Source organism: Centruroides vittatus, unplaced genomic scaffold (genome assembly GCF_030686945.1).
Source record: "Centruroides vittatus isolate TY-2023 unplaced genomic scaffold, ASM3068694v2 scaffold_2569, whole genome shotgun sequence".
Lineage (NCBI taxonomy): Eukaryota > Metazoa > Arthropoda > Arachnida > Scorpiones > Buthidae > Centruroides > Centruroides vittatus.
In genome coordinates, this window is record NW_027122690.1 from 934,409 (window position 1) to 960,933 (window position 26,525).

General features: G+C 32.8%; 3 protein-coding genes across 3 annotated transcripts in view; all 3 read right to left on the reverse strand.

The window, feature by feature from the left end:
- LOC136987669 (uncharacterized) overlaps positions 1 to 11,655 on the reverse strand; it is a 34,245-nt gene extending 22,590 nt beyond the window's left edge. The window contains exons 1-13 of the mRNA XM_067285421.1: positions 11,564 to 11,655; positions 11,273 to 11,439; positions 10,938 to 11,027; positions 10,735 to 10,861; positions 10,479 to 10,642; positions 10,329 to 10,397; positions 10,102 to 10,256; positions 9,981 to 10,033; positions 9,794 to 9,905; positions 9,556 to 9,723; positions 9,449 to 9,480; positions 1,370 to 1,550; positions 50 to 64 (exon numbers count right to left, since the gene is read on the reverse strand). Of these exons, the coding sequence (XP_067141522.1) occupies positions 50 to 64; positions 1,370 to 1,550; positions 9,449 to 9,480; positions 9,556 to 9,723; positions 9,794 to 9,905; positions 9,981 to 10,033; positions 10,102 to 10,256; positions 10,329 to 10,397; positions 10,479 to 10,642; positions 10,735 to 10,861; positions 10,938 to 11,027; positions 11,273 to 11,439; positions 11,564 to 11,621 (1,391 nt within the window). The 5' untranslated portion in view covers positions 11,622 to 11,655. The remainder of the gene's footprint in view (positions 1 to 49; positions 65 to 1,369; positions 1,551 to 9,448; positions 9,481 to 9,555; positions 9,724 to 9,793; positions 9,906 to 9,980; positions 10,034 to 10,101; positions 10,257 to 10,328; positions 10,398 to 10,478; positions 10,643 to 10,734; positions 10,862 to 10,937; positions 11,028 to 11,272; positions 11,440 to 11,563) is intronic.
- Positions 11,656 to 16,740: 5,085 nt separating this feature from the next.
- On the reverse strand, positions 16,741 to 17,401 carry LOC136987726 (venom metalloproteinase antarease-like TpachMP_A). Its single transcript, XM_067285497.1, has 3 exons — positions 17,236 to 17,401; positions 17,047 to 17,115; positions 16,741 to 16,976 (listed from the first exon to the last, which is right to left on the reverse strand). The coding sequence occupies exons 1-3, from the start codon at positions 17,353 to 17,355 to the stop codon at positions 16,800 to 16,802; spliced, it is 366 nt and encodes a 121-aa protein (XP_067141598.1). The 5' UTR covers positions 17,356 to 17,401; the 3' UTR covers positions 16,741 to 16,799.
- A 3,801-nt stretch (positions 17,402 to 21,202) lies between these two features.
- LOC136987715 (venom metalloproteinase antarease TserMP_A-like) lies at positions 21,203 to 25,102 on the reverse strand. Its single transcript, XM_067285483.1, has 11 exons — positions 25,026 to 25,102; positions 24,758 to 24,924; positions 24,553 to 24,639; positions 23,810 to 23,933; positions 23,551 to 23,714; positions 23,408 to 23,476; positions 22,958 to 23,116; positions 21,974 to 22,022; positions 21,779 to 21,890; positions 21,548 to 21,712; positions 21,203 to 21,468 (listed from the first exon to the last, which is right to left on the reverse strand). The coding sequence occupies exons 1-11, from the start codon at positions 25,081 to 25,083 to the stop codon at positions 21,420 to 21,422; spliced, it is 1,203 nt and encodes a 400-aa protein (XP_067141584.1). The 5' UTR covers positions 25,084 to 25,102; the 3' UTR covers positions 21,203 to 21,419.
- Between the last annotated feature and the right edge of the window lie 1,423 nt (positions 25,103 to 26,525).

The following is a 26,525-nucleotide window of genomic DNA, read 5'->3' on the forward strand; positions in this document are numbered from 1 at the left end:
TGAAATAAATAATAAATAAAACATGGAATGCAAAAGTGTCAAAACTTACCTTTCTGGGCTCATCCTGAAATACATATAATATCCCGATTTATCACATATCCGCATTTGCTGCACAAGGCTTCTATATTCGCCCTTTTCCTCTCGCTCCAATAAAATAGGGCGAACCCAATGCTTTCTTTTCATGCTGAATTTCTTATAGATAAGTAAAACTGTTGCAGTTCTTTTTATTTCAGACACGAAGTGTTTGACACCTTCGACATAGTTATTAGTGATACATTTATTTAAGTTGATTAAAAGTGTAATATACTTTTTTCTCCCAAATTTTAAAAATTTACTATCGAAACGTTTATCAAAGAGGTTCGTTAACTGTCTATAACCTGTGTGTTGTTTATAAAACATTCCGATAGATATTGTAGCCAAAGATATGGCCTGACGACAAATATTAGCATATTCAGGACTACAATTTCTGGAAACAAATGAAATATGCTTTAAAACACTTTGAAACGCACGATCGCTTTCTATGACGGCCATGTTTTCTGTCTAAATTGAAAAACTTACCATGATTCGCTAGTGTTTTGATCTGTAACACGTGTTCCGATTGGTCCTTACGAGTCGGCCACAGACATATAATCGTACTCAGTGTGAAATGCTTTACTACTAATCGGTCCGATTATAGGATCGGTCGGGTCGAACCGGTCGGACCAGTCGGTTATAGTGTGAAACAGCCCTTACTGCTACGATCCACAATTCAACTGTTTCTCGGTAATTGACTTTATTGAAGATGTCTTTTTCTACCGTCATATTTTCTTTTCTTATTTTTGTTTTTTTTACTTAATATTGGAGAAGTCGAACTTAATCCAGGTCTAATGTCTCGTATATCATTTTCTCCTCGCAATAAAGCTTCCATTTATGTTTGTAAATGTCCTCGATCTCCAAGCGAACCAACATTGAAATCGTGTCGATTGGACGATTATGTAACGGACACTTGGTACATGTGCCTGTTCGAGTGGCTAGTGGTGCGAAGTTATTGTTCGTGGGATTATGACTAAACACCCCTAAGGCAGAAGACCCCTAGCCGCGGTAACGGAAGTCGTTGCGATAGTAATCCTGCGGGGTACGAGAGGAACCGGTAGGTTCAGACAGTTGGTTACTTGGTCCCTTGTTGTTAGGATGTTGATGAGTGTAGAGCAAGAACGAACATATACCCCAGAATAGATTCGAACCTTGGGGTACGGACTCTCGAGTATCGACAACCCTGAACTTGTACTTGGCTAAGATTCCCGTTAGCCGTAACAGATTATTTGCATAGAAGGTTATTTCTTCTCAATTTCTCAAAAAATTCTATGTTTTAACAACTAGTTTAACTTACATAATAATGACACAGAAAATTCGATCTAGATCTTTTTCCCGCTGGGGAGCTCCCGATGTCGGTGGACGGGTGAAGGCTGGTGTCCGAAGTTGCGTGTCCCGGGTTCTTGGTAAAGGATTGTCCGTTACACAGGAGGTGACAATGACGGGTGATGCTGCAGATGGACAGAGATCTTGAGCCACTGGTGGAAACGCTTGTCTGGAGAAGAACCGGCTCTTTGACCTCGAGGTTCGGGGGTAATAATACACATTAATAATACACAATAATACAGTTTTATAAGATTTTCCTTCGAATCTCACCCTTTTGATTGGTCCTAGTTTCCCTCTCCCTTACCCCGATTGGTCATTCTTTTGTTTCTAGGCGAAAACCAAGTCCGATCTGGTTCGGGAAATGTCCGAGAGGCGTTGACGGAGCCTTTGAAGTCCGCGCTCGTATTTTACGCCGTTATGGCCCTTTACTCTGACGTTTTTGACTTCAAACAATCTGCCATATGTTCCTGTGGCCATTTACCCCCCCCTTTTGTTGCTCAATTCCGACACTTGACCGCGAGCACCTGGACAAAGCTCCTTCTCTTTCGATTGACATCCCCCTTCGTCGTTTGTCACCGTCGCGTCTGTCTTCAAACGCGTGTTATTTCCTTTTTGTCTGGTCTATATCACCGATACAATTTCTTGTTCCGGTTTAACCCCCGAGATTTCCCGACTTCGGAACTTTATAATTAACCGCAATTTTTGACCCGATTTTTGAGACTTCACAATCAGTTAATAATGCTAATGGTTTTATTGAGTGGTTTAAAGGACAGAACGGAGAGTCTCTTTCATTTTATTGAAAGTTATCAAATATCGGGAACTCGTCTTGTATTGTTCGAGCTCTATACTCAAGCTGATAAAAGAATTATTTTTAAAAATTTCAGGAGTTGCCTTCCTTCCCGCGCATTAGAATTTTTGATGATTTGTGGTATAAATCAAGATTTAGACATTAAAAGTTGTACTTCTTTTGCGGAACCTAAATCTTTAAATAAAAAAGCATTTCTGAAAGCTGATTGCTTGACGGGCAATGGTGACAAATTCACTTTAGAAACGAATGAACTACAGAAGATTAATAGTTTTTAAACAAATCCAGCCGAAAGAGTTAATTGGTACAATTGCTAAAGAGAGAGATAAAACTTTACTAATGAGAATACTGACTTGGAATTGTCAATGTACTGTACGTTGAACATGACAGCGAATGACCGATAGTTTATATTCTAATTGCAAAATTATAACTTACAAGATAGTTGCTTTCACTGAGACTTGGTTAACTAATTCCTATAAGCCAACTTTGTTGAATAAAGATTTATTTTTATACGAACAATTCGCTAAATTATGACGTATTGCTAGTTAAAATGGAAGATTTGTTGAGGAATTTTTCTCGGGATGATATAGTTATTTTAGGAGACATTAATGATAGAATAGGCGAGGAATTGGATAATTTTTACGCCGTGTTTAATACTAATGTTTTAAATTTCCAAAGATTTAATAATTTAATATTAAACCAAAGAGAAAAAGGATTTTTACAATTAATGAATTTATTTTACACTTTTGTGAATTTATTAGATAGATTATTAGATTTTTTTTAATACTTTTAATTTTGATGATTTTCTGATTTCAATATCGTTTGGAATTACGACGGATAGTGTATTGACTCAGAATCTTTCAAAAATTCGCTTCATATGGAAGCAAGAAAGCTTGAATAATTATTTATTTCTGATCAGTTCGGTATATATTTCGGTTAAAAGGAACACTCTGTTGGATGCTCAGAGTTACTATGATGAACTATTGACGACATTGTTAACTTCGGCTTTACGATGGGGAATGGTTAAGAAAAATATTTTTTTATTATCATTTGAGAAACAATGGTTTGATTCTCAGTATCTACGTTTAAAGAAAACAAAGAACTGAGTATTACGAAAGTTTCGTAGAAATAAAACTAGAAATCTATTGGACAAATACTGTAAATGAAATAAAAACTATAAGTCGCTAAGTAAGGCGAAGAAAAAGTTACTCTTGGCCAAAATAAACCACAACTATTAAAGACTAAAAATAATAAAGATTTTTGAGTATCGGTTAATAAATTTCGAACTAATAAATCCTGTGAAAATGCTACCACCTCGTCGGATTGGTTGAATTATTTGAGAGCAAGGCTAGAACCTCCATATGAACCTGAGAGGAGGAGGAGAATTATTTGAGAGAGTATTTCGCTGGACCTAATACAGTAATTTATATTGATTTAAGCTTTGTAATAATGTTTGTCTTTTGGATGATCCTATCACTTTAAGTGAATTAGAAACTGTAATCAGAAATTTAAATCATCTAAGGCTCCAGGACTTGATAACATAAGGAATCAAACGATAAAATGCCTTTCTACAGAAATATTACTAGAAATATTGGATATGTTTAATTCCTTTTTATCTAGTTGTTCTTTTCCTTTATTTAAGAAACAAATGCTTTAAGGATGATTTATAAAACGGGATGTAAGTAATAAAGATTACGAAATACTAAATGCACGTTACGAATAGGTACTAAATGGAATAAGAATAGAATAAGATAATGGCGCTGCAAGCAAACAAATCTAACATGCATAGCCACGTGGAATTCAGCCAAGACTGGGTACAAAAATGCTCACAGCTAGTAAATGTCGTTCTTATCACCTGCAGCTACGAAGGCTATCACTTTTCCGAAGCATGCTTGTTTCTTTAAATGGCTATGGGGTCATTTAAAGAATGTTTTATCGTGATAATGCTGCAACATTGGCAGTCTTAAAAGATATTATACTGCAGTGGCGTGCCGTGACATTTGATGATAGGAAAGCTGTGTTTCTCTAAGAAGCCAACTTACAGAAGCAATCAATTAATTGCGCGTCAGGGCCCGTTCGTATTCGTTTGTTCGATAAGCCAGTAAAAACCGTATACTTCTTTAAATGAATTTTTAATATATTATCTGACGTACTTAATAAATAAGAAAGTTCAATATAATTACCTCTGTTATTAGATTCAATAAAAGAGAAAAACAGATAAAAAAGAAAAAACATATAACTTGCTTTGAGAAAAAACATATAACATCTATTAATTTAGATATATCTATTAATCGTAATTATCTCGTTATAATTTTCAATATTTATTTTATATTGTCTACCAATGTTAAATTCTATTCCTCTTTGATTTCCAAATTGCTTCAATTTTACGAAAGAATCGTCATTCGTCATAAATTTTATCGTCAAAATGTCGAAATTTTTTGTCGACGTATTTATATTTATATTTAATTTAGGCATTGGTCTTGCTCTTTTAATAATGTTTTCTTTTTCATTATACGGTCTTGAGCCAAAACTTTTTTAAAATAAATTTTTGAATCACTAGCCACGATATAAGGGCTAAAATTAAAATTATAAAAAAAACTTACTTGGTAAAACAAAATGTGTGACGAATATACATGCCTAGTACAAAAAATTCTTTAAATGTATGAATATACTTTTAAAGAAACTTATAATTAAATATAACTTTGTGAAGAAACGTACATAGAAATAACAAAATATTGTTTACTTTTTAAATCTTAAAACAATCCACTTAGTGAAATAGCTCCTTACGAGTGGCTAATGAATGGAATCAGAGATGGTCCAGTAAGTTTGTGCGTGCCAAATCCCGAGGGTGCCGATACCGGCCAATGTCAAATGCCGCTTTTGTCGCATCACTAGTATATCTCAGAGGACGCGACAGGCTGTTGTAAATTTTAAACGTTTCTCACCGTAGCTGTAAAAATCTAAATATGTTAAACTTAACAGATTGTCCGTCGTTCGTTTCCTAACTAATTCGTTTTAGGACCGAGTGTTCACGGAAATTTCCAAAATTTACAACTTTTCGGTCACTCTCATTGAACTGAAAAAATTTCTGTCTTTATTACATCTAATATTACGAAGAGATCAGACCCCACTGTACTCGGCAAGAGATTGGTTCGGTTAAGCTTCTGTTTAAGTAAAATTTTGGCTCTTTCATTATAGTTTTATTTATGTTTCTAATTCCCTAATTGCTTAATTATTTAACTACTTAAGTAGAAATAAGTCGAAACCAATTACTTTGTACCTGAATATTTGTAGTCTTGGGAAAACAGTGGAAAGACAAATTTTTATGACAACGGATACATAAATCGTAAATTTAAGGAAAATAAATTCTAGAGCTTTTTTTGTACCATTGTACGTCTCATTCATTAAATTTGGTTGTAAATGATGCTGCCAAAGTAACAGTTAATTTTTTAACACTGTACTAGAATTGTACACGTTTTTTCTGCATCCACTTACAGATGGGACATACTAAATCGTAATATCACCGGTTTAACACTGAAATCCGTAAGTAATATAAGATGGGAGAGCAGAATAAACGCGAAATAAATATATCAAATATTTTAATGATTTTTTTAAAACACCTGTCAACTATACAGAACTATCATAAAAACATGCCAGTAAACTCCTATCGGTTGGGTTAAGTTATAAATCTAGTCTAGGGTGGGCAACCTTTTTTATAACACAGGCCAGAATAAATTTTATGTTTTTTCCGCGGGCCGTAGTAGTTAACTGACGCCTTCTTGTGACTTGTAATTTTTTTAGTCTGCAAATATGAAATAAATAAATAAAAAGTTAATTACTACATTTATTTCTCTTATCGTTTTCGAAAATTACAAAGAATTGGAAAAATAACTATTAATTAGTTATTTTTCCAATTTAATAAACTATTAAAGATCTCGTGGGCAGGATAAAAAACTTTTCGCGAGCCGTAGCTGGCCCGCGGGCCGGGGGTTGCCCGCCGTTGATCTAGTCTACTCACGATTCACATAATCGGGCGAGGGCGGCCGAATATCTAGCAGGCAGGCGGCTAACAGCCCACAACCGGTCTGGGATATAAAGTTGGATGCTTTATGCATGTGTTGCTTCTACCAGCTAAACCGGGTGAGATTGGTGCTCTGTAAATTGCATGTGCCAATGCCTATATAATCTGGCTGATTGGAAACTGACCTGGTTTTTCGACATTCCTGGTTTCCACTGAATTATTCGAATATACAATAGCAATCTTATCGTTTTTTTCACATGTAGTATAGAAATTTGTAAAAGATACATAATGCAGTTATAATAAAATATTAATTTTAATTGTCGGAACGTAGTGACGACTAATACTTGAGTTCATGCATTCCTTGTCCGCAGAATAACTCTGGAATGAGTTGTCCGATCTTGATGAAATTCTCTTGGACGACTCATCATCACTCAAGGATGAACTGATTAAAATTTCAACTTTCAAAAATGATCCGTTTTTGTAGAACTGGATATAGGTGTTTTTCTTCAGTATGGATCATTTTTGAGAGTTGAAATTTTAATCAGTTCATCTTTGAGTGATGATGAGTCGTCATGGAAAATTTCATCAAGATCGGACAACTCATTCTAGAGTTATTTTCTTGACAAGGAATGCATGAAGTCAAGTGTTCGTCGCTACCTACACGCACGTGTAGAAGTGCCATCTGGTGGTCGGAAGATATGACAAGCATTAAAACGGTAATTTTGAAAAGTAAATGTTGTCGCTAACTGGACACACAAGAAATATAAAGAATCTTTATTGAATAATAAGTTTAAACAAGTCTTCTTTTTAAAACGTAGAGCAGCAGCGATCAATATTGATGGATTTACGATCCATTCTCTCCTTCGTCTTCCGATCGTTAGTACGAAATTTCGATCTCTAAATAGAGAAGCTGCGCAGAGATTCCAAATTGAAATGAAGTCGCTCAAATTCATCATCATCGATAAAATGTTAATGATTGGTGCAAGAATGCTTTACATGATCGAGAGAAGATTGAGAGAGATAAACTCGGAGAAAGATGAGCCATTTGGTGGATTCTTTATCTATTTGTTTGGTGATTTTCGTCAGCTTCCTCCTGTTAAAGATACTCCTCTCTATTCGAGTGTTTTTTACGATGTAATGTCCCAACAAAGTAGATTCGCATTTGATTCTTTTGAGAAGTTTATTGAACTTAGTAATTCTCATAGACAAAATAGCGCAGATAGTTCCTTCACGGATGTCTTACAACATCTAGCTTCGGGGTGATTTCTCTGATACACATCTGAACATTCTGACGACAAGAAATCGAGCCTATTTATGCAGAGATAAACTTGATCAGTTCCAAACGGCAGTAGAGCTATATACAACAAACGAGAAAGTTAAACAAAGCAATGAAGACTACTTGCAGTCAACTGGATGCCCTTTTGCTTATATTGCAGGGGTGGGCAAGCAAGAGTTTAGTGGGAGCCGAAGTGTAGGTTTTGCAAAATACATGGGAGCCGCAGTTTTGTACTATCGTGGTGGATAGTATGGTAAGGCCGGAAAGGATAGCACTTTCAGCAAGAGCCGCATGTAACTCGAAAAGAGCCGCACTTGCCCATGCCTGTTATATATCATCTGAAAACACCCCAGATATTGCCCTGCCTCCGTCCAAAGATGACTCAAGCTCTTGGTCTATCGGTCCCTCCAAGTTTTTGAATCTCTCAGTTAATGCCAGAATCATTTTGAGAGTCAACTTATGGGTGCAAGGAGGTCTCGTCAATGGTTCACTAGGAACTATACGCTATATTATATATGTTCCTAATGCTCGCCTTCCAGCTCTTCCTCTGTTTATTTTAGTGGAATTCGATAGCTATCAGGGACCTTTCATCTATGATAATCTGTTTCCAATAATCCCCATAACACGCACTTCGAACGATGGCAGTATATTGCCATCTCGTAGACAGTTTCCCCTTACCTTAGCATACTCGATGACTATACATAAATCACAGGGATTAACTCTTCCAAAAATCAAAATAGATATAGGGAAAAAACACAGCTATCGGTCTTACCTATGTTACATTGAGTCGAGTGAAAAAATAACTGACTCAGTATTTTTTTAAAGAGTTACAATAAAGATCGCTACGAGTCAATCTGTAAGTCCAAGGCCTATAGTGATAGACAGAATTTCATGAGACATTGGCATAGCAATTAATTAATGGCTTATTCTGACCTTATATTTGTACCTTTAAATGATCCAATAGAAATCATATATATTGTTGAGAACGATTCTTTGTTTTTTTTCCTCATAATCTAGAAAATAAAGGTGGAGCAGGTTCGTTCCGACTACACGCTGATGTAGCGTTACTTAACTAGTTAATGCAAAGTACGTTAAAATATGAAAATTTATATTTTATAAAATACAAGAGAAGGTCATTGGAAGGTGGAATCGGCGCTTCCATCGCTTCCAATGACGGCACGCAACTGTTATACTGCATGCACGAAGCATCACGGGGTCAGCCGTTGAGCACACCGTGCATTGTGCTTCGTCTTTAAATCTCACACCTAAACGATGGGGAAGACATTGAACGACTTCCCTCCATCGCTAAGCAATCTATATATCACGTACCGATATGTCCCCATAATACTTTTTCACTGTGTTTCTGTTGCTTCGCTTGAAGATCATTTACTCCGTAGCGGACAATTTTGGAACTAAAATTTTTCTTTGCAAAATCATTTCCCGCATCCTTTCAATAGTGTATATACAAATTTCTATGTCAATCGGTACACAGTTTTCTGAATAAACCGACTTCAGTTATGATCACCCTGTATTATAGATGTTATAAGAATTAATTCGATAAATGTGCTTATGGCCATTGTTTTCTTACGAAGTGCTGATTAAATGACTTCATTGTGACATGATATATTGTGATTTAATGTCATTTTTAATTCATAAACTTTCACGGCTTATATATTGAACATGTTTTAATATTAAGAGCTCGTGTTTTATTAAATTAATTCATATTATTGTTATTAACTAGAACTAAAGCCGATTATTTTAATTTTCTGATGGAAAAAATAAGGAGCTTGACAACAAATTTGACTGCATTTTAATCATTTTATTCGTTCTAAATTACATTTAGATTAGAAATTAATTATATATTGTTATACTTGAAATTCAGTTTACGGATTTATCATTTAAAGTAATATTTCGTTGATGTTGCTCTCTGTCAATTAATAGAATTCGCAATCTTCATATACACAAGAAGCCCCGGGTAATCTTTAAGAAGAAATTATCTCATTAAAGTTTTAATTTCTAAAATATTTAAATATAGATAATTAAAATTATGCTTACGATAATGCATGTCTAACGCATTTCTTCGAGCATTCGGAAAATTTAAATTTTTTAACAGCATCACTTCGATCTCCCATTATATAACCGTCAGTTTCTGGACAATCTAATGCTCCTGGATTTCCGGCAGGTTCATCTCCGGGTCCTTCCCCATCGTGAGGACTTCCGAGTCTGAAAAGTTTTTAACTATTTCATCTCAATTCATATTTCAGTATTTAATGTAATGCTTTAAATCACTTACAAATGAGCTGATTCATGAGCTACTGTATCAACTCTTTCGTTGTACTCTGAATCGTCTTGAGCGAGGCCGACTTTATAACATTTATTACAAACAGTGCCTTGGTATGCAATACCTGCAAAACAAATTGTCTTAAAATTAGGTAGAGAGAACTACGGTATAAAATAGAAATGAGTAGGAAAATATTTACCCGCAGTATTAAAATCAACTGTATCATCATCTTGTAGCTCTCCCAATTTTCGGCTAAATCACAGACTTATATGTTAGTCGACGTCCTATATATATATATAAACCGGTAGTGTAATACTTACGCAACAATGAGCATGATAACGTCAGCATCTTTAGCCAAACCAATAGCATTTTTACAATAATATTTTCCCATATGATCAAGTAATACATCAGGATTGAGATGTTCTTCGTGTCCCGGAATTGCACCTTGTTCGATGTATGGCGGTTCCGATTCTTTCTGTAATAATGAATAAAGTTAAATAAATCTAATTAAGGCTAATTGGATAGATTGTGCATTTTCCTAAATTACCGTAAATGATGTAATTCCGAGCAAACGAACTTTAATTCCCATCTCGAACGTATCAAATAGGTTCTGTACCTAAATTATGAATAGCAAAAAGATAAAAAAAAAAGTATAAATTATAATCTAATAGTTGTATTAAATTTAAAAACATCTTACCCCAGTAAACATAGTAGTTATGTATTCCGTCAAAGCTGTTTTAGTTTCGAATCGTTTCGTAAAAGTACTTTCTGTGACTACCAGATATTCCACAACTATGCACTTATCGTCTCTGGACATTCTCGCAACCTTTTCCATTTCTTCGTTAAAATCCATAGGCATAACTGTAAAAATTCGAAAATTTTATTAAATTTCAAAACGTAAGCTTCGAACTATTACTTAATAATAATAATAATAAAGAGTTTTAAATGTATACCTCCGTCTTTGACAAAATACTTTCCGTCACTTATGACTTCCACAATCTGATGTGGTATTTTCCCATCTTTAACCATTCTTCCCGACTCAAGCGGTGAAATTCTCAGTTTCGAATTAACAATTCCTTGCTAAAAGTATGAACAGATAATATAAATACAATTTTTACGTGTGATATATACAAAAATTACTCGTCGTAATAATTACAATGGTGACAGGTCCTTCTTCGTCAATTAAAAGAGCTGCTCCATTAGCGCTGTCTCTGTAGATTCTTCTTTTCAAGTCTTCTACGTCGACCTTAAAACATTTAGTATTTTATAAGTTCCAGTAAAGTTATTATTTTTATTGAAAAATGTAATTTTAAATTAATACAGAAATAGCATGTTTAGCACGTCTCGTATTTTTTTAGGCTTTTTCTGCCTTATTTACAGTAATAGGTCTTTATATCGAATGTTATTATGACTACGGTTCTGCTCACAGCAAGGGAATAGTTTTTGCGATTTTTCGAGTGGAAGGCGGTAAAAACTTTGAAAATATCTTACCGAGTGACGTATTTGATTGTTTTCATCAAGAAGAGCGAAATTTTTCGACAATATATCGCCGGCAGGTTCCAGTTTCAGTTCTATGTCTTCATCTAAAGCTCGGAGTTTGATCGTTTTCACTCCAGATCTCGATGTTTCCACAGACGGAAACACCACGTCTATTCGACCTGTATTGGAAATGTATGAAAATCTATTCAAAACTTTATTCTGTTACATTTTTATATTAAATAATTATATTATCCAAATTGAATATTATAGTTAAAATATTAATAATAATAATAACAATCTTACCGCTTGGAATGGCCGAAACGACTGCTAGAAAGAAAACACTTGCAAGATAGAAGATCATGGTTAGTGATGGCAATGGCAATTATTCCTTCCTATTTATAGTGATTAGAATGACGTGAAAAATGTAGATTAGTGTAATTAATTCATTACTCATCCTACTCCAATTGTTAGTTTCCACCTGTATCAAATTTTAGAAAGCTATTTATTGTCGGAAAGTCATTAATGTATTATTATTATTTTTTTAAATATCTTTTATTTGTACAAACTAATTCCAAACTCATAAAAAGTATTTACGCATTTTTCATATAGAATCATATACTTTTTATTTCCTTATAATTTACAATAGTTTATAAGAAGTTTGTGCTTTGAAAGCGTGAAACATATTGAATGAATTAAGAATTTTCGCAAGTCTCGAATATTATTTAAACTTTTAATGAAGTTTCAAACATTCCTTAATTTCATCAAATATTAAAAATTGATTTAATTACGGTACTTCGAGATTCCAGTCATTGTTTAGAAACTCTATTCAAGCTCTTTGGGAGCAATAGAATTGTTGTATAATTCACTTGATTGTATTATCCTGAACAGCTGAAAAAGGAAAGTATTCATTTGGTTTTCCATGACTTGATCAACACAAAACAACCCTTCAATAATTTCTAAATCAAGAGTGATAGAAGAATGACAAATTTTACATGGTTAAATGTTCAGTGAACTTCTTTGTTTCCTACAAGATATAGCACATACATAATTTAATTAAAAGCTTTATTCTTTATTCCAAAATATAGCTGATCAGTTGTCTCTTATTACCTTCATTTCAATACCCTGTCGTTTTTCTCTGACAAAACAGTTTGCTCCAAAAACACAACAGTATAGAGCATATTGATGTGAATGATGTAGCAATGATTGGCAGAACATTTTAGTAGTTACATAGTCTATCATATCTCAATGATTAGGCTGAACTTTCTTTAAATATTTATGAAATTTATTAGCTACGTCTCTCGATAAATCTGAAATAACTAGGAGAAAAATAATCTTTCTGGATACAAAACAATAATATTTATGTGAAAATTATGTGCGAAAATACTCAAATGTATCTAAAATTAATAGAGTAATCCGAAATGATAATTAGCTAATTATCATTTCTCGTGAAGTTGTATTTTTATTGAAAATTTAAAACTATGAAATGACTATTTCGGTAAAACAAACTCGTAATAATCACTATTTATTTATTTCAGATTAATTTTAGTTAATTATTATTAAGCTTCGTCTTATTAACGGAATATTTAAATAATTTTAATATTATTTAGTTATTATTTTTAAAATTGTTTGAAAAATTGATAAAATACTGCAGTTCATATTCAGTTTATCATTGACTCGCTTTATACGTTTATAATTACCAATACTCGTAATTAAATTTTTCTTTCTACAACTTTTCATATTTTATGAGTTTTTTTATTTTATTTATAATTGTTTTAAATTCGAAACAATATTTCTATTTTTCTTGTACATTCTGTCAAATGTACATGTGAAAAAGTAGAAATAGCTGAGGTAGTTATTTCTACCACAGCTGGTTAGATATTGTAAAGGAAATTTATTTAATTATTTTAAATATAAATTAATTAAATAAAATTTTTTTGCATTATATTTTAAAAAGATCTTATCAGAAATTTCGTTTCTTCTGTATCTGGTTATAAATGCGTACAACTTTTGGTGCAGTACAGGCAGAGGCAGACCATCATTCTTAAGTTTCCATATTAAATTCATTTCATTTACTGAAATCCCTGTTTTATATGGCATGTTGTCTACTATTCCTAGTCTTTTGAGTTTTAAAAATCTCATGAATTTAGGTACTACATTGTATCAGTTTATTAGTAAAGACTGTTAGGATCGTCTCCTCAGGCTGATATATAAAAACTACCGTGTCCTACAACAAAATACTGTATGACAATAAAAAAAAAAACAGCTTCAAGAATATTCTACCAAAAATCTTGTGTTCTCCACGAAATTTCCTACGGTAGCTTTAATTACCCTTGAACTTTAATGATAATCCACCAACTTGGATTATCATCATACATGAATCTAACAGTCTCCTTAACCCAACTGTTTTACGATTCCTTGTGAGGAGGATTAACGAGATTGTAATTATGCAGATGGAAACGAGCAATTATTTATTGTGACGTCGTCACAATGCCGGACTGCAAATTTTAATTGTATTTTTAATTAATTTCATTTAAAATACATGCTCCGCCTCAAATTAGTAATGTAGTGTCTTGTCCCTGTACATCATACCTTTCCTTTAACAATAGAGTCGTGTCGATTATCTGTTAATTGCTTTCAGGGAAAACGTCTTGAAGTGAAATAATGTGTTTTCCGGTTTGCATCGGACGTTCTTGTACAGTTACTCAGGGCATACTGTCTCTAAGGTTTCTAAATTGATCTCGATTTCCTCTATCTAACTTTGTTCTGGAAATTAAGGAAAGACAGACGGACGATAGTGGGAATTTATAGCTATATAATTGTTTTCAAATTGCAGCTCAAAAACGAAATAATAAAGATTAAGTCTACTACCGAAACACTAGTCTAAGGAATAGATTAGATTATATTGATATCATGATTCAATACGTTATATTTGTATTAACTTATGTTTAAATATAAACCGAAAAAATTTAGGCACTTTATTTATTCTTAATATAGTTTATGTAATCAGAAATACAGTCTTAATGCAAACAATTGTCATTAACAACAAAAAACACCGATTAATTTCTTTACTTTTTTGTTCGGTAAAAGAAAAGTACCACACGACAAATGTTAGTTATTTTATTCGTTTTAAGTTATTTTTAAATAAAAGATTAATTAAATATTATGTTTCAAATACAATTTACGCTTTATTTATTTACAATAATAATTTGTTGAGTGAAATACACTTTTTTACGTTAACTGGATCGATAACTATAAATAAATACACCAGTCAAAACCTTGTTAATCCCAGTAAACTGGTGTATTTAGTTATATTTACAAATTAATAAGATTTGCAATCTTCAAATACACAAGAAGCCTGGGGCAACCTTTTAGAAGAAATTAGTCGTTAGTGTATTTATTTCTGAAATATACAAATATAGATAATTAAAATTATGCTTACGATAACAGGTATTTAATGCATCTCTTAGAGCATTCGGAAAATTTTAATTTGTGTTAGTCAACATTTCGATGTCCCATTATAACACCGTCAGATCCTGGGCAATCTAATGCTCCTGGATTTCCATCACGTCCTTCTTTGGATCCTTCTTCGTCGTGAGGGCTTCCAAGTCTGAATAATCATTAAAAATTTTGTTTCAAATTCAGAATGTCTTTACATCAAATTTAATGCTTTAAATCGCTTACAAATGAAGCTGATTCATGAGCTACTATAGTAATTCTTTGAAAGTAATCCGAGTCGTCAAAGGCAATACCAACTTTGTAACATTCACAAACACTGGCGAGGTATGCAATGCCTACAAAGCAAATTTACTTGAGAATACATGTCAAGAATTAGATGATAAAATAGATGTAAACAGGAAAATAATTAGCCCGAATATTGAAAGAAAGAGTATTATCGTCTCGCAGCTCGGCCAATATACGACTGAACAATATATATATAATTACTCCATGTCTGATATGTGTTATATTAAATGTAAACATCTGTAAATTACACTTGTGGTTTTTGGTTTCTTTGATATTTGAATTTAGTTTTTTATTTCGACATTGTACGAGGGCTGTTCGGAAAGTTCGCGGCCTCAAATAGAACAAAAAGCAAAATAATGTTAAAACTTTTTTTATTTTTCAATGTAGTCTCCTTTGTTAGCAATGCACTTATTCCAGCAATGTTCTAGCTTTTTATGCCATCACAACAGGTCGATTTGTCAAGGGGTGCAAAATACTCGTTCACTTCAGAGATGACTTCGTCATTTCAGTGGAATTTCTTTCCAGCTAAGAATTTTTTTAGGTTTGGAAAAACGTGGAAGTCACTGGGGGCCAAATTAGGTGAGTACGGTGGATGTGGAACTAATTGGAAGCGAATTTCGTTTATCTTTTGTTTAGTGATTCTGGCGGAATGTGCAGGTGCATTATCGTGGTGGAACAAAACCTTTTTCTTCTTCAAGTGTGGCCTCTTTTCTTTGATTTCTTTCTTCAGTTTTTCCAAAACTTCACAGTAATAGACAGCATTGACGGTCTTTACTCTTTCTAGGTAGTCAATAAAGATGATTCCTTTAGCATCCCAAGAAACCGGGCCATCACTTTCCCCGCTGATGGATCTGTCTTTGCCTTCTTTGGTGGTGGCGAACTGTGATGTTTTCCATTGTTTCGACTGTTCTTTTGTTTCAGGAGTGTAATAGTGGATCCACGTTTCGTCAGTAGTCACAAACCGACGCAAGAAATCCTGTGGGTTTTTCTGATAGAAGTCCAACACTCAAAGGAGTGTTGGACTTCTATCAGAGTGTGCTCTTCTATCAGAGTTCTCATCAAAGTGCGAACACGTTTTTGCTTGGCGGTCAGCAGATGCGGCACCCGCCTTACTGAAACCTTCGTCGTACTCAAATTTTCGGTTAGGATGTGGTGCACCCGGTCGACAGAGATGCCTGTTGTCTCAGCTATCTCACACGTTTTCAAACGGCGATCTGCTAACATCAAATCGTGAACTTTGTAGATATTTTCTTTAGTGACAGCAGTTGACGGCCGTCCGCTGCGAAGGTCATTTTCCACACTCTCTCTGCCAGATTTTAAAAGGGCTGTCAATTTTTTTACAGTGGTGTACGAAGGAGCAGACTCTCCCAAAACTTTATCCATGTCAGCTTTGATTTGAGATGGAATCAACCTATTTTTCGTCAGGTATTTTATGACCGCACGAGTCTCTATCTTCTCCATTTTTGACAAAGCATTTGCACACTGACTATCTGCTAAGCTCTTGCGGTAAAACTTTACGACAAATCAAGCGGAAATTGGTACCGTATCTTTAGCAAAGATGGCTGAATTATTCCCCCCCAAAAATTAAATTGATCGCAGCGCCGCATATAGGCAAGGCCGCGAACTTTCCGAACAGCCCTCGTATTACGAGCGATTATTTATTGTGACATCGTCACAATGCCGGGCTGACCCGAAGTTGGTCATCACTTAAAATAGCCGAAATCGTTCGCTGCTTATTCAATTTTTTCTTTCAAAAGGTCTTCATAGCGTTTATTTTGTTATCTAATCTATATATAGACTATTGATAATATAATACTTGTCTAACAGAAAGCATAATGATATCAGCATCCTTAGCCAAACCAGTAGACTGATCGCAGTAGTAATCTGCCATATTAGAAAGTAAATCATAAAGATTGAGATATTTTTCGGCTCCCGGAATTGCACTCTGTTCTATGAAAGACTGTTCTGTTTCTTTCTGTAATTAAAAACAAATGTAAATAACTAAGTCTTAATTACTGGATAAATTATTCGCTTTTTTAAATTACCGTAAATGATGAAATTCCGAGTACACGAACTTTTACTCCCATTTTAAGTGTATCGAATATGTTTTGCACCTAATTATTAAATGGAAAAAATTGCAGGGGAAAAAGAATTATGTTATAATTCAAACTTAAAATATTTATGATTTAACACAGTTATATTAAATTTAAAAAGTGAAATAATGTATATCATACCCCAAGATACAATACACTTATATATTGCGTTAGATATTCGCCACTTTGGAATCGTTTCGTAAAATTGCTTTCTGTTACGGCCAAATATTTCACAACTATGCACTGATCGTCTATGGCCATTCTCCCAACATTTTCGATTTGTTCTTTTACATTTATACGCAAGACTGAAAACAAATTCAATATTTGAAAGAAAAAGCTTCGAATAATTAATTAATTAATAACGAAGAAAGTATTTCTTATTGGCTATACCTGCATCATAGCCAAAAGATTCGTCGTCACTTATAACTTCCACAATCTGATGCGCTATTCTTCCATCTTCAGCTGTTTTTCCGGACGTCGTGCGGTGCGATTCTCAATATCGAATTTACAATTCCTTGCTGAAAGTATATACAAATAATATTAATATAGTAATCTCTATAATGATACACACGAATATTAATTACTAAAATAATTACAATGGTGACAGGTCCATCGTCGTCGATCTTTAGCTGCTCCATTACATCTGTCTCTGTACAGTTTACTTTTCAACTTATCTACGTCGATCTTAAAGCATTTAAATATTTCATAGTGAAATGCTAAATTATTTAAATCGAAATATTATTTTAATTATAATACAGTAAATACACTTAGAGAAATCGAGTTAACGATACCATGATTTAGATAATAATAAATGTCTATTTATTATATTCTAAATGTCTTGCTGAGTGATGTATTTGATTCTTTCCGTCAAGAAGTGCGAAGTTTTCCGCTAATATTTCGCCAGCGGGTTCTAATTTCAGTTCAATTTGACCGTCTTCATTCCAGATTTCGACGTTTCCACGGACAGAAACACCACGTCAAATCTACCTGTATATTAATTATATTTTTAGTTGTATAAAGTAATATAAAATCTCGTAAAAATTATTTAAAGTTTCTTCGTATAAAATAATAATTTTTTAAAAATGTTTTTCTAAAATTCTGCACTATTTTTGACAAAGAGCTTATTAAGTTTTTTGAAATTTTGCGGAAAAGGTTATGTATTAGAGAGACTTATGCTATTGAATTTTGGTGATTAAAGGTCGAAGAGGTGAAGAGATATTGGGAGTCGTAGAATATCTTTACTAGAATCGGACTTAATGACGATTTTACTCGTTATTAGCATTTACAATTGTTTATAAAACCTATTCTTTCCCTCAAAATTAAGCATTCTTCCATTTTATAATAGTTAAAAATACAAAAAAGTTTTAAACAAAATACGATAACAGATCGCGTCACCAAAAATTTTAAATGTTGCCGGGAAAGTTGTGCAACTCATTTCTGGTTGTTTTAACTAATTCTTTTACTATAGAACGATATCTTGAAAATGTTGCCAGTTGGACTATCCGGAACAATTGCAAGAAGGACAATACATTTCACGGATATATTATGCTTTAACGCAAAAATAACGAGAGTGTTTTCAATAATTCCGAAGCCGATGGCGAGAGAATAAAGACAAACAAACAGTTATTGAAATTTTTTAATACCATTCATTACTGTTAAAAGCATTTTTTGTTTCAAGTTTTACATGATTTTGTTGTTCTGTGACTGATTTGTTCTATTCACAATATGATTCTCACATCATTTAAAGTTTATTTATTCGCGAATATATCTTATCATTTATCGTATATTAAGTTCGTATCAATATTTCGTCTTCTTTATCGACAGACAAATTCTACTTGCAAAGGACAACAACACAATGATACAATTGATTCAGGAATGGTTCGCAAAACTAATAACTACACAGTCCCGTGCGGAATTACAATGTCGCAATGTGTTCGTTCGAACCTGAATCCGGAGACAACTGAGACTCGAATGTGTCAAACAAACAACCTACAACCCTTCGTCAAAACTAAAGTGTTAGGCTGTTTTTTATATTTTATATTTCTGATCAAAACCATCAGAAATATACAATACAAAATAGCATATTTAAAAGAATAAGCGGATTGATTGAATACTATATAAATTGAAAGCAAATGATAATGTATAGTACGATGTATTAAACTCCAGACAGTGAAAAGACGTATGTCCCATTTGTTTTGTAGGAGGATAGATATACTGTACAAGATATGTACTGTACGAGCAATTATTTATTGTGACATGGTCGCAATGCCGGGCTGCAATTTTTAATCATGTTTTTAATTTATTTAACTTAAAATACTGTATATGCTCTCCACTTCAAATTAGTGATGTCTTGTTTCTGTACGTCATACTTTTCTTTAACAATAGAGTCGTGCCGAACACCTTTCTAATACCTTTCAGGTGAAATATTTGAATTGAAATAACGTCACTTTCGGTTTGCAGCGGACGTTCCTATATAGTTAATCGGGGCCTCTTTCCTCTATGGTTTTCAGTCTGTATCGGAATTCATCTAACTTCGTTCTCGAGAATAAGGATAGACAGTGGGAATTTATGAACATACAATTCTTAAATTGCAGCCGAAAAAGCACGCTGAAGGAATTGCTATAACATGAATTATAGTAGTGCATGCAGTGAGGTTCTGATCTTGTAAAAATGCTCTAAAAACTTTACGCGTAAAAAAATTAACTTCGATTTTTTCAAAGAATTTTAAAGTTCGCATTTGATTTTTCATGTTTTCAACGTATCAAGCGTTTCCATGCATCCGCCCTAATATCTAATGCTTATGAACTAGAGGTTGATGGTAGTTCCGAGTCGAAATCGTTCCAAAGGAACCGTTCCGGACTCGGAACTATTAGGAACACCTCCACACCGAGTTTGTACGAAGTTCCGGTCGGAACTACTAACAATGCTTCTCATTTTGTTCTTTTGTGAATAGTTTTTGACGGAACAGCGAACTCTATCTGTTTCTGAATTCTAACTAAATGAAAATATTTTACGAGATTTTAGGAATAATCAATTAGTTTCCAGTATTTTAAGTTTATAAAGATATTTTAAGATATTTTATATTTTTATTAGAATTTGTAATTATTTATTTTATTAGTAAATAGTAGGTATGCCCGGCATTGCTCGGAAAAAAGCAAGAAGGTTAAAAGTTAAAGTGGAAACCGTGTTATATGAAGTGTGGAGAAGATCAAATTGAGGAAAGAGTGTAGTGTCCATGTTTTTTGGAAGCCTGCATTTTCCTCGGAGTCCCAGAGAATAAGTATGAAAAATTTCATACAGATTGGACAATGTTTAGAAGTTAATAATGGGGATGTGACATAAGGAGAGGGGTAAGATGTCCAAGTTTCCTGGTAGTTTATATTTTCCGCGAAGTCTGAGTTAACCAAAAATAACTTGGAACAGATTGGCGAATAGCTAAGAACAGACACGCAAACATTCTATTATATATGTATATAACCGACGAGGGATGCAACAAACTAAGCAATTGCAACGGAACACAACGGTTGTGAAGAGCCAACTGCTCCGAAGAATCGTCTAGCTTAACAGTCCCAACAGTTCCAGTTGCAGGATTTCTCACCTCTACTACGCACAACAAAGTGCAAGCAACGATGCATAACCTCTACCTATTTTCCTAAAAACACAGATTAAACACACTGGCATTTTTACACTATATAAAATTTGTGAAAAGACATTTACGTGCATTAAATTTTATATTCTAAAGTTTAATTTACCTAACTATACAAGATAGAAGAGAAACAATTACTTAATGTTAATATTTTTTACGAATACATAATTTCATACCTTGACCTGACGTGTTGGAGCAATCGTTGCTTTATTTATTTTCTTTATATACGCTATATATTGGATGAAATGTTGCTCTCTGAAGCATTGCCTGCACTTTTTCTGGTATCGGAAGCGGCCTTAGTGCTATATACCGGAATAGAGGCCTTAATTTATGTTTACAGCGGTTATCAAAATCGCATTGTTTAAGCATTTCAATCTGTTTAGAAAATTAATTGTTAAGAAAATGTCGAAACAGTAAAAGCAGACAATGACTCTTATTTTCTAGGTAAAATAAACCAAACAGTTTTGATTTTTCAGTTATATAGTTTTATTAAATAAACAAATTTATAACTAAAGACCCATTAATACCGCATAGTTTTATTACATTTTGAATACAAAAGCATTTCTCTATCTTTTACAATCAAAAAATATCGAATTTAAAGTCATAGATGAAAAGCAAAATCAATCGTCTTTTTTTTCAGGTTTTCACATTCTGTAAATGCTTTACTAAATCCAAATCATTATAAAGTTTTCTTACAATCTGTAATAATGCAACTGGCCTGTTTTTTGCTGTTGAATAAATTATTATCATTAATTTACGGTAAATGTATTTTTACAACTTTATCCAAATAATAAAATTTATATTTACTTTAAGAAAAATTTAATATTTTCCAGTGAACAGGTAGAAAACTTTCTTTGGTTCTCTCCGAAATCGTCTCCCATAATAAATCCATCAGATCCAGGACATTTTTCGGCTGTAGGACTACCAGGCAGACTTGATTTAATTCCCTCTCCGTCGTGAGGACTTCCAATTCTATAAAAGTGAATTTTGTGTAAAACAAATATTATTAAATGTATTCTTATTAAGAAAGTCATTTACAAATGAGCTGATTCGTGAGCCACTGTATCAGCTGTATCTAAAAAATCATTCAAGTCTTCAATTACTCCATACTTGGTGCAAGAATTACATGTTCCTCCTAAATTTGCTACTCCTGCAAAGATTAATTTAAATAATAGTATTAATATTACGAATAAGATCTCATGTTTTGTGGATATTTTATAAGAAATCGCATACCTAATATACCATCATAGATACTGCCGTCTTTATTTGGAATACAAGTGCTCTTCTAAGATAAATCAAAAGTAAATTTAAAGACCGATTTACAATTTTTTTTCTTTTGCTTTCAAATTTAACAATAAAATAAAACTGTTTATTGAAAATTTTAAATATTAACTGTTTATCTTAAACAATACATTATTCAAGTATGTTTTCTGAATTATTTGAAGTATATATTATCGTTTTTGAAGCCTTTTAGGGTAAAATGTATCTTGGACGATCACTTTAGAATGCGGCTAAGAATTGCGGTTAATTCTTACGTAGAGGGCAGAAGGACATATAATCAACACTATAACTATTTAGAATTAAGAGTGAATTGGACTTCGGCATCTTTGTCTTTAGCGTCTACGCAACACAAGCCACTCTATCACGTGGTGGAGTCGTGATATTATCGTTAATCGGGACATCCAACCTAAAAAACAGTAATCGTGAGAAATCAAGAGATGACAGGCGGGATAATAAAGGAACACCTCCGCGTGATTAGTTATAATGTGTTCTGTATAACGTTGTAAATCTTTGGTGTCACTAAATATAGTTAGAAATATAGATTCTCGATTCAGATGATGGTGTCTATTTGCCAAGAGGTGGAGATACGCGAAACTCAGTCTTTTGGGAAGAAAACCAAGATGGGAAGTGTCGTCTCAAGGAATCAACTTCCAGACTGTGGAGAAGAATACAATATGAGCAAAGCCGAAAAAACCGCGAAAAGAGCTTCGCCAAAAAATAACCTTTTTAATAAAAGAAAGGCAGATTGTGCATGTTACGAACTTTAGTGACACACTTTGCAAAGAGTAAATTAATATTAGCGCATTTTTCTTTTCTTGCGTTCGAGTGTTATAATTTGTGAAAATGGCGGAAAAAAGAACAAGCATAATTTTTGGTTCAGATTCTCAGAATTTATGAATTGGTATTATAAATATATTCAAAAAATTAATCGAATACATACCTCGTACTAAGCATAACTATATCGGCTCGTTTTACAAGTTCATCGTCTTGATGTTTACAATAATATCTCGAAAAGTTTCCTAAAATATGATTTACATGAAAGATATCTTTTCCTGGAAATAAACTCTCTTTGACAAAAGCAGGTTCATTTTCATCCTACAGGAAAACCAAAATCAAATGAATACATATATGTAAATGTATGATAGATGAATAAGTTAATATTAGCGCATTTTTCTTTTCTGGTGTTCCAGTGTAATAATTTGTAAAAATTACAGATAATAAAACATGCATAATTGTTTCTATCTGGTTCGTAGAAGTATAAATCGGCTTTAAATATTCTTAGAAAATTAAATCGAATACATACCGCTTACTAAACACGAGATATGTATCCGTTCGAGGTAACAGAAAGAAACACTTCTACCTTGTATTGTATTCAATAATACTTACCGAGTATGCTTTAACTCCAATTAACCGTACTTTCATATTCAGGTTCAGTGTATTTATCATATTCTGGATCTTGAATATATTAAATAAAATTTTAAACTCAAGTCGATATATTTTGTAGAACTTGGACTAATTTTGAAGCTTACTTTAATAAACATAGAAGCTAGATAGGTTTGGATTTCTTCTAAATTTGGATATCGACTCGTAACTGTACTTTCCGTAATAAATAAATATTCTATTTCCACACATTGATCCTCATTAAATTCCCTCTCCTCATAATCCGAAAATAAATTCGAATTCGAAGTGAATACTAAAAATAAACAAATTCAGATGTTTACATTTAATAATACAGCCTATATAACAAGATACAAGACATAGGGCCTATTTATATTTTTATTTACATACCTGCATCATTAAAACGCTTTGTTTCTACTAAAGTTTCCGTAACTCGATGAGCTTTGATTCCGTCTCTGACGGTATCTTGCGATTCATAAGGCTCTATTCTCAATTTGGAAGTTAACATTCCTTTCTGAAAAATTGCAGCAAATTTAACAAAAATATTCACTCCTTTTAGAAAATATTGTCTGAGGCTTTTATTTAAAAATGTAATTAAACAAAATAAATTTACGCATAAATTAACGAATAGTTTGTTAACAAACACTAATAAATAATGTAAAATATCGTAAATAAAAACGTAGCCAATCTTTTGTAAGGTAAATCGAAAAAATTAATTGCATCATTTATTTTCCATTTCTTGTATTTTGACTTCATTCTTAACTTTATATATTTTTTAAAATTATTAAATGAATGATTTGTTCATGCCATCATCGAAGTAAATGTCAGGAACAGAATAATGTAGATGTTCTGTGATCTGCAACATTATATAAAAGAATATTGATTTTGTTAATCACTTAAAATTAATGAAAATACTATTAATATTTCTGAGAGATATTTAACATAGATTTAAATTCTCATTAAAGAAAAGATAATAATACTTTTTTAAATATTAGAAATAAATCTCCATGTAATCTATACTTTATTAATTTAAAATTATTTTACTAACTATTAATTGTTTTAAAATATTTAAATTCAACAAATCTTTTAAAATTACTTTTCTTTTAACAATGAATTTATATTTAAACACGTACAATTTCCAAAGGACCATCCTCATTGATGTACAGTGCTGCATCCGTTTCTTTATTTCTAAACAGTTTGCTTTTCAAGTTTTTCACATCCTTCGTAGAAAACAAAATACACCAATGTTTACGTTGTGATTAAAGTATACAAAAATGTATTTTAATTTACAAAATTTACAGAATATTTGCCTAGAAAATGTAAACAAGAAATACGTACAGTTTTATGAATTTTTCCGTCTCCGTCCATAACAGTGAAATCATCGGCTATGACATCGCCAGCCGGTTCCAGTTTCAATTGTATATCGTTGCCAAAGGTACGCAGTGTCAATATTTTCTCTCCAGATCTTAATGTTTCCAGAGATGGATAAATTACCTTCGTTCGACCTGACACGCGTCAGAAAATAGAACATTGAATTAGTTTTATAAGGTATATTTCCTATATAATTTAGTCCATAAATTAATGAAGTTAGGAAGTAAACACTTACCAGAAGGAATGGCCAAAACGGGCGAAGAAAAGAGAACAACTATCACGTAAAAAAACATGATTGATTCACATCATCACATCACCACTCCAGGGCTTTTTTATGTGATGCCGTTTTCTGTAGGTAATAAAAATCCAAAAAACATGTTGCCTTTTCTATGTTATAATAAATTTTACATACAATATATTAAGTTACGACCTCGTTAATTTTATAAAATATTTTTTTATGTAGCTATTTTTGCAGTCAGTATACACAGTAATTATTTCTTAATGATTATATAAACAACATTTTAAAAGTATTCTTACTTTTTAATGTGCGATTAATGCTTTTAAAGATACTACTTTAGAATTTGTTGCGAGGAAATGTACAATTTAAAAATTTAAAAGGATTGTTATCACAATGCGAGTAGTTAATTTCGAAATAATTAATAAAAGTCTTTCCATCTGCTCATATTTAATGGAGCCATTCAGAATTATTAATGCTAGCGAAATAACTGAAATGGTGTCTTTTTTGTGAATATTTTATTACTTATTGTTATTTTAAACGGAAAATGTGCTGATAGTTTCTTTAAGTTTTCATATTAATAAAGCTCACAAATATGAAATGCTGGGAAAATCGAGTTAGTTTCTGCGAACGAATGTAGTTGCTGTCTCGATAATCTTTATACTTTTGCATATGATTCAACAAGCAAATAATAATGTTTATTTTTAATCGTAGTTTTAATCATATTAAAAACATTCCTTTTACATTTTAAGATAATTGTGGAGGAGTTAAAAAAAAACAGTTAATGTTGCTTGACGAACGTTTTTATTCGTGCCGTTTAAGATTTCGGCATACTGGACCATGACTGCTTCCAAAGCATTCTTAAATTTGAGATTGCGCTCGGAAACAGGGTCGGATTCTTGCAACATCTTACAGAAGCTATCAATAATGCTGTATATTTTTGTATACTTGTAAGCTGTCATTGCAGCTTAAGCTGTTTATCCTATTCATAGGATACAATATCCTATGAATAGGATCCTTATCCTATTCATTTCCTTCGTCGTTGTTGTGCAAATTTTCTGTAATCATCATGTCCAATTCCTAGTTTGTGGATTTTTTAGCGATCTGATAGTCCACAATATGTTTATTATATCTTGATTACATTCCTCCAACTGTTCACGGACTGTCTGCTTTGCCATATTATATACTATTACAGATACACCATGAAATTTCCAGCAATAAATGGTCTAGAATCGCCTGTAATTCGAACAAAATTACTAGAGAGAGCTTGAAATTCCCCTTGTCACAATAATAGTTTGCTGAGCAGCAACAGATGGCGTTGTGTGTAGGGCGCTATTTACATACAGCCACTTCTCATATAACGACATACGGCGGAATCGCTCCAACAATAATCCCATTTCTTAATCTTAGTCTGCAGTAACTCTCGCTGTCGATCAGTATTCGCGGCAGAAGCGTTGGCTATTTCCAATATTTCATTTATAAATTTGTACATGGAATAAT